The sequence below is a fragment of the Poecilia reticulata genome, chromosome 7 (assembly GCF_904066995.2).
Source record: "Poecilia reticulata chromosome 7, P_reticulata-male-v2, whole genome shotgun sequence".
NCBI lineage: Eukaryota > Metazoa > Chordata > Actinopteri > Cyprinodontiformes > Poeciliidae > Poecilia > Poecilia reticulata.
Genome location: NC_088836.1, coordinates 20,340,009 through 20,354,787, shown reverse-complemented (window position 1 = coordinate 20,354,787; position 14,779 = coordinate 20,340,009). Strand labels below are relative to the sequence as shown.

The window sequence follows — 14,779 nt, the reverse complement described above, 5'->3', positions numbered from 1 at the left end:
GATAAAGTGCTAGCAATTCTACTCCAGTGATGTGGCAAATATACTTTGATAAAGCTTCTTAAAGCTGCAGAAGGTAAGTTTTGTGTCTGTTAAAACAGCAAGAAATGACACAGAAAATCTGTGAAAAAATTAAGGTCCTCTGCCTCCTACTCTCAGCCAATAAAAGCCAGGAGATCTCATCACTTGTCAATCATCCCTGTGTACACGCCGCCCACACCCTCCCCCCTGCTCTCCGTTATGCTACAGCTCCTTCCCCACAACAGGAATGGCCATGAATGTGCAGGATAATTAGCATGACAGTGGATAAAGATTATTTGTTTAGCAGTAAATTATTAATATGGCTGCAGGGTGTGCATGTCTGTGATGGACAGCGCTAAGACCCTCCTCCTGACTCTGATTGGTAGTTCCAGGAGTAGTGCATTTCTGCAGATAGCATTTGGACCACAGGGTGGAGCCAGAGGAGATTGATGACAGTGACAGTTTTTACAAATATGTGCAGAACATGTGTTTTAGAAAAGCTACCTGCTGCAGCTTTAATTTCAGCTGCTCTGTTTTGCAAGCTTTCTTCATGCCCTTTCACTGCGGCTGCGTCTCACAATTCAAATCTAACCATTACACACACACCTCACTTCCTGAGTGGACCAGCAGCTCTATATGCAACCCTGGTTTGTTGTATGCCCTGGATTTGTTGAACCTTCTTCAAAGTACTGAGTTCTTAGATTTTGGATCACATGTCAAAGGGCAGAGAAGTATAACCTGAACATCTCAAAGCATCTCAGTAAGGAGTGCAAAAATGACTATACAGCTTCTTTATCTCACTAAATGGAAAAACCAGCACCCTGTTTTTGCTAACGTTTTAAGATGTTGCAGATAATGAGATCAACATCAGATTGGTAGCAACGCCTCATGCCACAAGTTATGGCGTAAAGAAACACCACTATTTCTTGCGAAAGTGAAACCTGTATCATGAATCTAGTTGTAGTGAGCTTGACTTTGGTAAAGTGTAAGCTACTGTAAGCGAGTCAAGCTCGGCATCATAAGGCGGCCGCCATACTTCTGTTTTGATGTGTAAATTTTTCCTGGCAAGTTTTTTTTTTTTTGCCACCCTATACAAAACTGTGACAAAGTTAAAGACAAGATACAAATGATTTGCAAACATTGTAAGGATAGCATGACTACACCATAGGATAGTTTGGACAGGAGAAGCACAAACTAAAATATTTTACACTAATTTCTGATTCCAGTTTTGAGATTTACAAAACATTTAATCTGTTTGTAAAAACAAAAATATGTGGATTTCCTCCCCCCAACCCCCAAAATCAATCTTTGCAATTTTTTCTCATTTTGTTCTTATGAAACAATCATCATTCATTATCTTGTGTTTGATGTATTGTTCCTAATGTAACTAGCAAAACAGCAGCAAATTGTCATTTAGATGTTGAAAGGTCGGAAACCATTTCTACATCGAAATGACTTTTCCTTTAGGCAAAAGACGCACAGGAAACTTTCTGGTTGTAAACCATAGCATCTGAATAGGGTGTAGGGTAATTACTGACTCTTTGCTTCAATGATTATAGTGATGTGTCAGCACAACCATTTTGAAAGGCATGAAAAGAATGCTTCTCAAAAAGTAAACAAAGTGTGAAGTGTTTGACACCTTTATTTGGTTGTCTTATGGTAAAGGAAGCTATTTCATCAAGATTTCTGGAAAGCTTGTTACAAACAGACTTTATGCCATGCAGTAAAGTCTGTTTTTGTACAGTAAAACTCATCAGGAGTCCAACTGTTAATAAATGGAAAGCTCTTTGCAGCTAAATGTAGCAATTAGCCACTGAATTTTAATGGGCAAAATTGTATTTTGCTGTCGTTTTCTTACTTATTTGTCAAACTTGACTGGAAAATGTAAATTTCTCTGTGTTTTGTAAGTGAACTGCTAAATTAGTTTAGACTGCAGCGATGCCAGCAGGAGGGAAACACTGCGTATTTAAAGCTGAGATCTTTAGCCGCGAATACATTTGAAAGATACCATAAAATAACAATAAAATTGTTAATTAATTTGATAAATTGCTAATTATTTACTTGAGCACTACATAGATCACAAAAATCTGAAATAAAAATGGCATTTAAAATAAAACTAATATAGAAAATGAATGAATAACAATGATTAAACAACAAATAAAAGTTTCAGATGAGCCACCAGTGACTCTTGAAATTCAAAATGTTTGCCTTAGATGTGCAGAAATGTTTTTTCTTGAGGTCTTAGAGAAGCAGCCGAAGCAGCAGGGGCCAAACTAAAAATAATATCAGGTAATTATTTAAAGGATCCGGAAGAAAAAGCAGTCAGAGCAGAGACTATTTAAAGCTCTCTTTGTCAAAATATGTCACCTACAATAATTTACTTGGGAGAAAAAATATACACATGAGCATTTTGTATGAAACGATGATTTTTCCTCACATGTAATATTTCAAACATGCGTCTCAGTAGGCAAGGTGAGCCTAAGAAATAAGGAGATCAAACGTTAGCGAGCCAGAGAAAAGGCAGCTGCACGCTTAGAGGCCTCAATAATGACATCCAATAACCACAGCAGATGTTGGTGGGAGAAGAGGATCCGAAGAAAACGAATCCTAATTCCTGCAGCTGTTTATGTCAACATGGCCACATTTTCATACAGATGCATTAAAGGCTGTGCGCTAATATGCCAAGCCTTTACACAGGCAAGTATTAATGGCGGATCGGAGTAAACTAGTTAAACACTCGACCAAGCCGTCGTGCATTGTGTGTCACATGGTCATTTCTAACAGCAGAGCATGGACACTGATTACAGATGAATGAGAGGGAGGGAGAAAGACAGTGTGTAGGCACTTTTCATCAATAAAGAATGAAGCAATTAAGCTAATCTCAGACCGAAGGTGCCCTTTCTCCCCCAGACGAGCCCTTCATGGAAGCTAACAACCGGACTCCGTGGAACGTCTTTTCCTCCCCAATCTAAATGTCTCTGACTGTGAAGATTATAGGCAGGGCTTCTTCTAAACCACCAGAGAATAAAAATGTTGACATTGTTAGTTAACTGACCGGTTAGATGCCTATCTAAACTTTTGCCTAGTTTTGAAGCAAGCAAACTCAGAGGTAGTGCACATTTCAGTTAAGTAGATTTTGATGTACAGTGACTGTGAGGTTCATTTATTGTAACCTCACTTTCCTGTATTGTCAGATGTTCTTAGAAAAACTTTATGTGTCAGTTGCAGAGAAATACTCTGATTGCACCATCTTTAGATTATGAGCTATAGGACTAAGGCCAGCGTTTGGTGCTTAGGTGCTCAGTAATCTGCCAAACTGAGTTAGAGTGAAACCGAAGACAAAATGTTTTGATAAAAATCAGATCAAGCAAAAAGATAAAAAAAAAGAAACAAAAGAAAAAGATTACGTCTCATCTCAGACAGAAGTACTGGAAAAAAAAAATTTCATATCTTTTAATGTCAACTTCGAGGATCATTTATAAACCAGTGTTTTGAATAAAACTTTTGTGATGTTATTCCTTTACACTAAACCAAATCTTGTTCATGTCTGTTACGACTTAACTGGAAGACTAAATACGGATTCATTAATAATCTTGTTGTTGGCCAGATATAGGGCAACTAAAAAGTACTAGGCCTGATTTTTATCATTATTACCTTTAATTTCACCAGTAAAATCCCATTGAAATTAAAAATAATCTCTTTAGCAAGAGACTATGTGGCCAAGACTGGCAACACACAGAATTTACATAACATTCGCAGCAAAACAAAACAAAGTTTAAGCAAAAAAAGTGATTACTGCCTGAAGGGTAGAATTAAGTATCCATAAGTGGCCTGTATAAAGTTTGATGTTAAATCTGGTTGCGATGCTGCGGCATGGCCTTAAAAAGGCTATTCACTTTCAATAACCTTCAGTGTGACTGAATTAAAACAATTCTGCAAAGAGAAACTGGCCAAACTTTCTCCCCAGAGCTATAAGGTTGTTTTTTCCAAAAGGTTTTGTTGGCTCTGTGGTTTTATTTTACAGTTGTCAGACAGGAAAGAGGATTGTGAGAGACAAGAGGCAAAGGTCACCTGTGACCGCCGCGACAAGGATTTACACCTCAATACATAGGTTGCACTTTAACCCCGCAACAACTTTCAAATCAATGAAAGCATTATTGAAAAAAGTGTATTTTATACTTTGCTTGAAAAGCATAAAAATTTGTTTCGTAATCTGAAACTTTGTGACAAGGTAGCAAAAAAAGAAAAAATTTGTAGGTGAGTTTTAATGATGGATTTATCTTTCACATTATAAAGTTGTCTAAAACTGTCTTGTTGTCTAAGTTGTCTAAAAAAGTTCAATAATTTACTAAAAATTCATTTCTACACTCATTTAATTGAATGCAGTGCCACCCCTCCCCCATCCGTCGCTGCACACTGCTGGACAGCTGTCTGGCAAAAGGCAACCACATTTCTCCATCCGTACAATAGAGACAAACTCTTCTGATCATGAAAAATACTGACAGCCACTGTGTGGAAATCCCCTGTCTTAAAGAAACGATGTATTTTAACTGTAGTCGACAAGCTACAAGCAGAATTTTATTTAGCAGCTGACTGTAGGCTCGCTACCTGAGCAGATCGCCCGAATAAATAAACACCTAATAAGTTGAGCCCTCACAAACAGCTTCTTAATTATTTGGACCACAGCAACCCACAAATAGTTAAAATCCATAAATACTTGAGACCCATCTAAGAAAGACTTCAAATTGTTTATTTAAATAGTTCAAACACCAAATATACCTTAATGTGCATTTATGCTCACAGTGGAAACCGTCTTTGCACTACTGGAGAAGCTTACGTCTGCAGTCTGTCTTATCTCCGCTATTGTAGGTAGAGCTAATGAGCACCAAGGAAAATGAATGGCGCTCCTAGACTGGCTGCTTTGCAAATGCTAGTGAACTGCGTGTTAAGTAGCATTGCGCCAAAGTATTTCAGCTTTCCAAGCTGCATTTCCTTTCAAATATTTTACATAAAATCCACAAAAAGGCAAATTTTCCACCCAAAAAAAAAAAAATTTGAGTTACATTCCACAGAAGAATCCACTGAGCCACGAGAAACAGGGGGGCGTCTGTATCAGCTTGTCCTGCTGATGGAATGGAATAATTTAAATATTCCAGATAAAATTCTAATTTATTGAAAAGGAAAAAAGCAGATTTCATTTTCACTTTTAATCATGAATTTATTTTTCGCTTATGTCATAGTGAAGCATTTTTCTTCATCAACATCAATCCACATTCTGCTGCCACCAGAACAAATTGTTTCGGTCCTCTTGCCAACTGCAATATATTAATCCACAAAATCTGATCACTTTCTAATGCTTTGGCCCTTTAACATGCATGTACATCTCATTTAGATCGTTGACTGGAGGTGACAAAATCCTGGGCTTAGGGAGACTTAAGACTTAAGGAGTCTAACGCTCGTAAGCCCACCAGAGCCACTGTTTGTACTTTTGACCCACAGTTATTTAGAGTTGTGGACCAATTGGACTCTAGGCTGTAAAGCTAAAATTAAAACCAGGATTGCTTGCCAATAAGCACAGACACAAACCACAGCCTCAAAGCTCAACAGTGAAACTATGAAACCTTGAGCGGTAACAAGATGTTTACTCTTAAATATCAAGTCCGTCACTCTGAAGGAGACTCGATTGTCTGAGTCTTTACCCAGTCGATCTTGGCCAGTAGCGCTCAAGAATGAGTGGTTGCCTTTTGGCAAACACCAGGTGAGTCTACACCAGCAGCAACTCTACACTTCCTCTAACCTTTAGGTGGGCAAACACAGCTCCCATTAAACACTGCTTCACCACAGCCAGACTTAAAACTCTACCTTCTACCAGAACCATGGCTCTGGCCAACCGGCTTATTTGTACCATTTACCTGTGTGACTGTGTGTGATTATGCATTGATGTCTGGCAATCTGAGTCTCAAGACAAGTTGTACTCGAGCAAAGTAATAAGGTCCAACTGCGGGTCATAAAATCAGGGACTGAAGACACGTCAACTAGAGAAGACAAACACTTCATAGCCCACAAGCATGCGCCGTTTAATTCCCATTTCCTTCTTCCTCCTCTGTATTTTTGTTCTCTCTAATTACCCCTCCAATCTAACGCTCTCTCTTTCTCTTCCATCTTCTCGCCCTTTCCAGAAGGTCCTTCCCTAAACCCCAGAGAGAGGGGGAGGAGCCCGGGATGGCGAGGACGCGCTGGTAATCCGTGCAGTGACCCAGGTCAATTCAATTATCCTGTTTTCTTTCACTGCGCAACGTGTGTGCCCATTTCACAGCCAACTCCCTTAATGCGCCCAGGATTAGCTTCTCTTACTTTTAATAATCTACCTATTGACGCCTTGGGCCCACAACATGCACACAGACGCACAAACACACATAGGTAACTTTATCATGTATAAGTTTTGGAGAAGAACAACTCGCTAAGCAGTTCTGCAAGGCCTAGGATCAAGGAAGAAATCTCAAAATAAATATGCATTCACCACTGTGTTTGTGTGCGCATTTTCTCGTCTGTGTAAGTGGGAGTGTGGCTTAAATAAACTGCAGTAAAGAAAGGATTGTATTATCCATCTGCATTTACGCAGGCTTCACCTCACACCTTCAAGATCTGAGATAATCATCTTAGGCCTGACACGTTAGTGTATAAGCTCACTAATCACAATGCCGGAGGAGAGAGAGAGAGAAAAAAAAGAGGTCAATTTGTACAAACTGTGCAGAGAGATGATTTTCTCTAAGTTTCTGATGAAGCACTACAGGATGCTGCACGTGAGTTCAGCAGAAGCCAGCAGAACTAAACAGCAGAAGTTCAGTTACTTCCAGCCGCTGACCAGTTGGTTAAACAGTCGTAAAGATAAATTAGATTTTGCCACAGTTAGGTGTTGAGACGACAGTTTCACCCAATTATCTACCCTAATCTTGTAACCTCACCAGACAGTCGGCAATTACATTCAATGAAAACAAACTTATAGTCTACAAGATTAAAAAAAAAAAAAGTTAAATTCTAGCGCCGCCTCCTCGAAGTCATCAAGTCGGCGCCCCACAGCCAGAGATAAAAAGCTTTTCTTTTGACCTTCATTCATCCTTTCTAGTCCTTTCCGCTCAATGTTGAGACCTTTAACTGTTAATCTGAGCACACGATTAGCCACTAAACACCTGGTTTGTTTCGCCTATTGCTTAAATCACTTTTCTAAATATAGAAAGATGCTCCACTCCAGTTAATTCTCGGAAGTCGGATCTCGTAATAAACCTATGTAACTGTCTCGGCTGCAGGTTAGAAAAGCAGGACTTGCTAGTGACCAGACTACCTGTAACCAACACACGCTATCAAATTGCGTGCATTCATACACTGTAGCAAAATGTTCAACCATAGAAATTCGCCAGTAATATGTATGTGACTGATTTAATTCATGCACCAAAATTGGACCATTTTGAGCTTGGCCTGCCAGTCACACACTCAAAAACATAATTATTTTCTCATCAGTGAAGGCACCATACATGTTAGCACTGCTGGACTGCAATAACAACACTGTGCAGTGTGGAAGCTGAAGTTGAAGATTTAAAGTAGAAAATTTCAGCGTTGCCTGCAAAAGGATATTTTAAATTTAAAAAAAATTATACAGGGACATGGTATTTTTGTCAAATTGGCGAAGGAACAAACTGATCTCTTCTGTAGCTAAAAGGAAATATCTGTTTTGGTCTTGTAATCTTTCAGCCTCTGTTTGCATTTGTTCAGAAAAGAAAGTTCAAACTATTTTACCAAAGTTTTAAATGAGTAAACCCTGGTTTTACAGTAGCTGCTCTCCGTCACAAGCAGCGACAGAAAGACTTTGTCTCCTACTATAAAAAAGAATTTGATCAGTCATGGTTGAAAAACAAAAAAATTATATTTTGACTAATTTTAATTTCTTGGATAAAGAATTTGAAATCAGCTAAAATCAATACCAGTAAGCCGGAGCTTAAACCCGAGACTGGAAGTCAGTCACAAGTCTCACAAACTGAAGGAAGTGGGAAGAGTTTATGTTGGCTTTGACCACAAACCAACTACATTGAATTGGAAGGAAAAAGTTAAGAAACCTTTGATTTTCTAAGGCGGAGCTCTGATTTCAGTGTCATTTAAATAGAATTTTCAACTTGTAGCTTGAATATATTTAATTCCAACATTACAGCTGGTGCACACTGACCATTGGAGGAAGGGTTGGTCTTACCTGGGATGTCCTGGCCGTTGTAGTTCCAACCAGTGACAGCTAGCATGGAGGGCAGAGGCGATCCAGGCCTACTGTCCCTGTCCCTGTCTCTGTCCCTGTCCCGCTGCCGATCCCAGGTTCTTTCAGACTGCTGGGTGATATGTCTGACTGTGTCCTTGTTCTTCCGGTTCTTCCTCCGCCCAGACCCTGATAGGGGCTGCCAGGGCCCTTCGGCACCTCCACCACCAGCTCCCCCTGCCCCTTGTTCTACTTGGCTTTGGGTTGACCCCTTGGGAGTGTCCCTTGGATGAGAAGAGGAGGCAGGGGAAACCTGTTCTTCTTTGACATTGACCGGCCTATAGTCATGAGGCCAGGCGGGTTGAGAGTCATGGCATGCTTCCTCCTGGCTCTCATGGCTCTTAGGGGGTTCTTGGTCCTCCTTCCCATACGTGCTGCCTCCCTCATGGCAGCTGGCAATGGCTGAATCTCCGGAGGAGTTGGCTGGACTAGTTCGGCGTGCCAGCCAGGGAGAGGTGCTGCGACCAGAAATGATGGACGCCAAAGCTTCAGAGGCTATACCTACTATCCCACCCCCTCGTCCCAAACTAGCTCCTGGAACACCCCCGGCTCCAGCTAAACCAACCCCTCCTCCATTCCCGGAGACTCCACCTCCTCCTCCTAAACCTGCGGCAACAGCTCCCATTTCAAAGTCAGCCAGCTCATCAGCCATCTCCGAGCGGATGCTGATGTCAAGAGCAGCCTTGATGAAGCTGTGGCAGGCCTGGACGATGTCCGTCATCTGCAGGTAGCTGGCGGCCGACATGACCTCGATTACGTTCTTACTGGTAAGGGCAAGGTGCGCTGAGTACATGAAATCCAAGATGGCTTTGAAGCCGGTCGCCGTCACGATGTCAAGGTGAGTAACAGTAGTCTGATGGGGAGGCTCGGCTCCTTTTTTAACCTGCGGGATGACAAAAGGACCCCTTTTACTTTTCATTGTAATGAGAAAGTGACGGAAAAGTAAACATATGCTCCCCCTGAATTGTTATAGAAAATGCAGTCCCTCACCTGGCAGTAAAGAGTCTTGAAGTAGCGTGAGGAGCCCAGAAGGATGTTCTTATGGGCCTTGAAGATCTTTCCGTCCACAATGACACAGGCATCACAGAGGATGCCATGCTGCCTCTGCTCATTGAGCTCTCTGAGGAGCTGACGGTAGTGAGATGAGATCTCCATGTCCTCCTTCCTGTTGTTCATCTGTGTAGCTGAACAAAAGCCTCTCCTCAAAACATCTGAATGAAGATAAAAGAAGACATACAAGCATTAAGCAAAGTATCTGGTTAATATTTTCTGCTTCACACATTCTACAAGAGGAAGTATCGAAAGTGTACATCAGCAGAAATGCATAGCATGGAAGTAAATAGATCTAAGACTTTTAGGGCATTTATGGAGAAGGAAACAAGATTTGTAAAATAATGCATTTCTTCAAAAAAAAATGCATCAAAATCAATAAAATATCAGTACTGGACTGATATTGATATTTTGGTAACTTATACGCACTCATACAGTGTTAACACATACAGCGCTGATGACGCCCCCCCCACTAACACCACTACTTTCAGTACTTTGTATCCAGAATTGGCAGTTTTGTAGCTGCCAAGAAGGTGAGTGCTGGGTCAAGGGTCATTCTTCCATGTTTTATGCATGGCTTTATGTCATGGAGATAAAAACACCAACTGCTAAAGTAAAATCTTTTTGGTTCAGTAAACATCTGTACCAGCAGATATTCAAATGTGGACACAACAGCAGCACAATATGTTGAACTGCAATCGTCATTGCATCACCAATGTTTGCAATATGACTTTTTTTCATGCACTATGTGGTGGGGTATTATATTTCAAATGAAATGCATATAAATTTGGGATACCAGTGATATATTTAGTCTGTTGGTCAGACTTACTGATTTTATTAACCCATGCCTAATGTGCATTTTTTGTGTTCAGATGGCAAGATATTTAAATTCAGTACATTCGTATAGTTTATAGTTTTAGGCGAAGCCTAAATGGTTTTCTTTTTATGCAAAATAAGAGGAGAAAGATAATTTAACTGAGGTAGTCTCTAAAGATGAGGATATGTGAGCAATGACTGTGACATAAAAACAAAGACATCAATAGAAACCACATCTCCACCACTTGAGTTTGATGTCTAAAAAAAGCCTGGGATCGAATAATCAAATATTTCTGTTTATGAAGTGCTTCTGACAGGTTTGTGTGTGTGTGTGTATGCGTGTATGTGTGTGTGTATGAGAGAGTGAAACGGAGTGCATACACTCATTAGAAATGCCAGTTAAAAAGTGAAGCATACATGCAAAAGCATTTCTGGGGAAAAAGAAAGACGTTTTGTTCAGACTGCATTATAATTAATCTCATCAATAAATAAAATGGCCTAAGTTGTTTCTTTAATCTCATTTTGACACCTGCTGTGTGATCTCCTGAACCTTCACATTAGTGTTTCTGTTGTCCAACACGTCAATGTTGGACAACGGAACCTTTGTGTCCTTGCTTCAGTCTGAGCAACGAACACAAGAAAAAGAGAAAACGGACCCTTAATGATTTAGGCCCTTAATTTGCAGAGGTGCTTAACGGTCAGAGAACAGATGATGAAGAAAAAATGCCATGAAAAAAAACTCACTGATAAAAGACTGCAAAAAGGGGACAAAGAAAGATGTGAACATCACCATGTCAACCCATGCAGAAGGTGGCAGAAAAGTACGTAAATCCCAGCAAAGGCAAACCTGCGCACACGTTCACAGAGGTGAAAACACACACACACTCACGCACGCACACACATCAAGGTAGTGCATTAGCTGGAGCATTAGCAGCCGCCACTCCCGCTCTTGTCTCAGCGAGGGCTAAATCGCGCGGACGCAGGGTGTTACCAAACGCAGCAGTGATTTGTTTTGGGAACGCTACAGCTGTCAGCTCTCATGGGCCGTTCTGAGAGATGACAGCTCGGGCTGGCCAAGGTGACAGCAGCGTTTGCTCGGGGGCCGGCACACTTCAGGTCATGTTTAGCAAAGCTCTGCTCAACCTGATGGCTTGTAAGATCAGATAAATCCACATTGTCTCCCACGTCCACTTGGACAAACACACCTCCCATGAACAGCAGTGGACACGCCGACCGAGCGATTGTGACAGCAGCTGAAGCCTTCTCTATCAATGCATGAAACCTTTCGCTTTGATTGGTGATTCTAGAAGTTATAGGGAGGACAAAAAAAAAGAAAGAAAGAAAAAGGAAAGTTTGATGTGAGCGCAGAAAAACAGCGTCCCTGAGAGGCTTAAAAGGCAGGTTTTGACGCAAACATTTTTTTTATCCTAGGGCTCACATATTTCTTTGAAAAATAAAAATAAAAATCAGGATAACCTTGAGATATTCTTTCTTTTCTGTATTGCTCTGACAGAGGTATTGAGAGTCTTCACCTCTCACCTTTGGAGACAAACCGAGAGGCTTTAGAGAGACCGTGGTTGTGCTTGTCCTCTCTCAGGGCCACTTGTGCATTCAACTGCAAAGCCTGCTGTATATGTGAGCTACATTAAACACAAAAGAAATCACTTATTCAAAAGAAGTCACTGATTCACGCAGACATATTCCTCCTTTTTTTCTCTTTTTTTTTTCTGGTCAAAATGAATGGTGTAGCCAAAGGTCAGTGTGCATCATAGAGGATTATGCATCTAGACTAATCATTTAGGTCCACCCAACTTGTCCGTTTCTCAGTATTACTCTTAAAATCTCAACTCAATAGTGGAAAACTCTTAAAGAAAGCAAGGGCTAATCATAGCTAAATGAATTTTTTTTTTAAATGAACTCAAGTATTCTCTGTCAACCAGGTAACAAAAAAAAAAGTATCAGGTGAGAAACTAATTTATAAAATCCTTGTTTCCACACAAACACTACCATTTAAGTCAACTGAATTTAATCTGAAGCCTCCAAAAGCACCAAAAAAAATTTGTATGAAAGAATTTATCTGAGGTAATCAGGGTTACAGTCTCTCTTAATGTGAAAATTTCTCTTTTTCATTGACAATGGTACCATCAATGTTCAAGGTTTTGGTAGGTTAGTAGAGGGGGAAAAAAAGACATTTGAAGAGCTTAATTCTTACGTTGGAAAAGTCAGTGTTTTTTTTTAACTTTTTTTCTACATTTTTAAGCAAGTATTACAAATATCTTTTCACAAAGAACTTTATTTCAGAAAATAATAACGCAGTCCAAGCTAAGAGAGCTGTTTTATAAGATGTAATGTTAAAAATGTGTGCATTTGAAAACATACCTTTTAACACTTTATGATTTACATTACTGCCATATTTCCTGTTTTTGTTTGTCTGAAATGATTAATAGAGAGTGAAAACATTCATTTACACGGTAATCTAAAGGGTGATTGTTTTTGTCATTTCGGGGGACTTTGAGATGTCTTTTTGTTTCGTCATAACTGCAGCCACATGTAGTATTTTATACAAACCTTTACTTTTCACTTTGTGATGTTGCTTCAGGTTCAAACCTGACTTTTGTTGCAAAATGGTAATGAAAATTTTGCTAGGCACCTATGTTGCAGGCTTGGATAAAGCAAAAACACACAAAAACCTATTCCAACAAATTCATATATTTGTAAAATAAGGTAAAAGAGTCTTACTGTCTTTATTTAATATATTGCTATTATGATTGGGCTCCACTGATAAAGGCTCACACCCCTCCACATTCGTGATGCTAAATGTGGTTGTCGTTTAGCCCCGTCTTCTGTTTAATTTAGTAAGTAGCTACTTGTCCACTTATTTTTTTCCCTGTTAAAAATAGTCCACAAATTATCGCCGTTGCTTCTTTCTCGTCCGCCATGTTTGTTTACCCCGAACTTGCATTCGATCCCGAGAAGTTTTGCAATATTTCCTATCGGAATCCCATCTAAATTTTCATGAGTGAAATCCGTCTGTGTGTGGCATGTTGTCTTTGCTATGTGACTGGACACCATACACTGTAGGACCAAACTTGCAATACAAAACTTATACAATCTATGATGGTTTTAACGTCAAGTGTGTGGAGTCTCTCAGGTTCTGAAAATCGGCAGACATTATACCTCCAGTCCAAGATGGTCAAGTGATCACTGTGAGACTGGTTTAAGATGACAAGAATCAAGAAAACTGTAAAGTTAAAACGTGGATCAAACCCAGTACCACCAAGGATTGCCTAACAAAGTGCACAGGAAACATATATATCACTTAAAGATCAGGACCTGGTGTCCTGCATCATGTGCATCTGCTTCAGCTCACCTGAGCCAATAATTAGCAGGACTCCTTGGAATCTGACTGCATGCTGAGTAGCTCAGTCAGCCATTTAATTCAGGTGTGTTGGACTACGGATGAATCTAATAGTAAAGGGGAACTGGAGTTTGAAACCTCTTATTTAAACCAATACGGGAGCACAACCAGGTTTTAAACACAAAAGAAACTTTTTCTTAAACATTATCTTTAGTAGAGATGGTAATACAGATTTCTCAAGGTGCAGACAAATACTTCAGTCAATGATCCAATGTTATGTTTGTATGAATTTGAGCACCCATGTTCAATGGTGCCTCAGGTTTCACAAAAGAAGCGATCGGCAGAGGGCAACACAACAGCAGGGACCTGAGAGAGAAAGCCAAGGAGATTTAATCAGATTTATTGCTTCAGCAGACTAAGAGCCAGACTGAATTAGAAGTTAGGTTGAGAAGAGGAGCTTTAATGGGGCATGCTTTGACCTCTAAACTCTTTGCTTCCCTAATTGGCTCGTTTAATTTCAGCGTATCCAATTCCCTCCAGTCAGAAACCCCTTTTGCAGAGGGACCCATCCCAAGTTCCCCCCCATTATACGATACATAAACACCCATCCAGTCCTTTCTCCTTTTCAAAGACTTCATCTTAACCCATGAGCTACAGAACCAAAGCCTGCACCTTTCACCAGTACAGCCTTGATTCAAAGCGCACGTTTTTGTGGAAATGTACACTTGACACAAGATGGAAAAGTAAGGCAAAATGAACTTGTCAAACAATCAGCTATGGAGAGGGAGAGAGAGGCAGAGATATTTATGTCTAAAGCATTAGCAGTCTCACCAAGGTTACAGAAACTAAAGCCTGCTTTCAGCATGTCACACAGCACAAAAAAGCTTTTCATCCTTCTATGAAATCTTAGCGCTAACAAAACAAAAAAAAAGTAAGGAGGAAGTCATCAGGAGGCAAACTGACAGTCTGCGGTGCTTATTTGTGGTCAGAAACGACTGTTTTAGTACAGAATGCCGCCAGAGTTCCCTAACCCTTGCGATACCAAATTAAAAGTGACCGCCCTTCTTTAACTCCTCCTTTTCCAAATACACAGAATCAAGATGATATTCTCCCTCAAACAGGCAACACAGAGTCCCCACCTACAAACACAAGCTAGAGCTAAAAACATCCACATTCGCACGTTTAACAGAGCCGTCATGGCATCGCTAGCTGTTTGTCCTGGTCACATCATGGCAAAG

At 40.2% G+C, this 14,779-nt stretch overlaps 1 protein-coding gene across 2 annotated transcripts in view; it reads right to left on the bottom strand.

Moving 5' to 3' along the window:
* The window catches only part of zbtb46 (zinc finger and BTB domain containing 46), an 89,238-nt gene that overhangs the window by 53,565 nt on the left and 20,894 nt on the right, over window positions 1-14,779 (bottom strand). For both annotated transcript variants that reach the window (XM_017305708.2, XM_008413919.3), the window contains exons 2-3: window positions 9,308-9,528; window positions 8,261-9,200 (exon numbers count right to left, since the gene is read on the bottom strand). In XM_017305708.2, coding sequence (XP_017161197.1) covers window positions 8,261-9,200; window positions 9,308-9,493 — 1,126 coding nt within the window. In that variant the 5' untranslated portion in view covers window positions 9,494-9,528. The remainder of the gene's footprint in view (window positions 1-8,260; window positions 9,201-9,307; window positions 9,529-14,779) is intronic.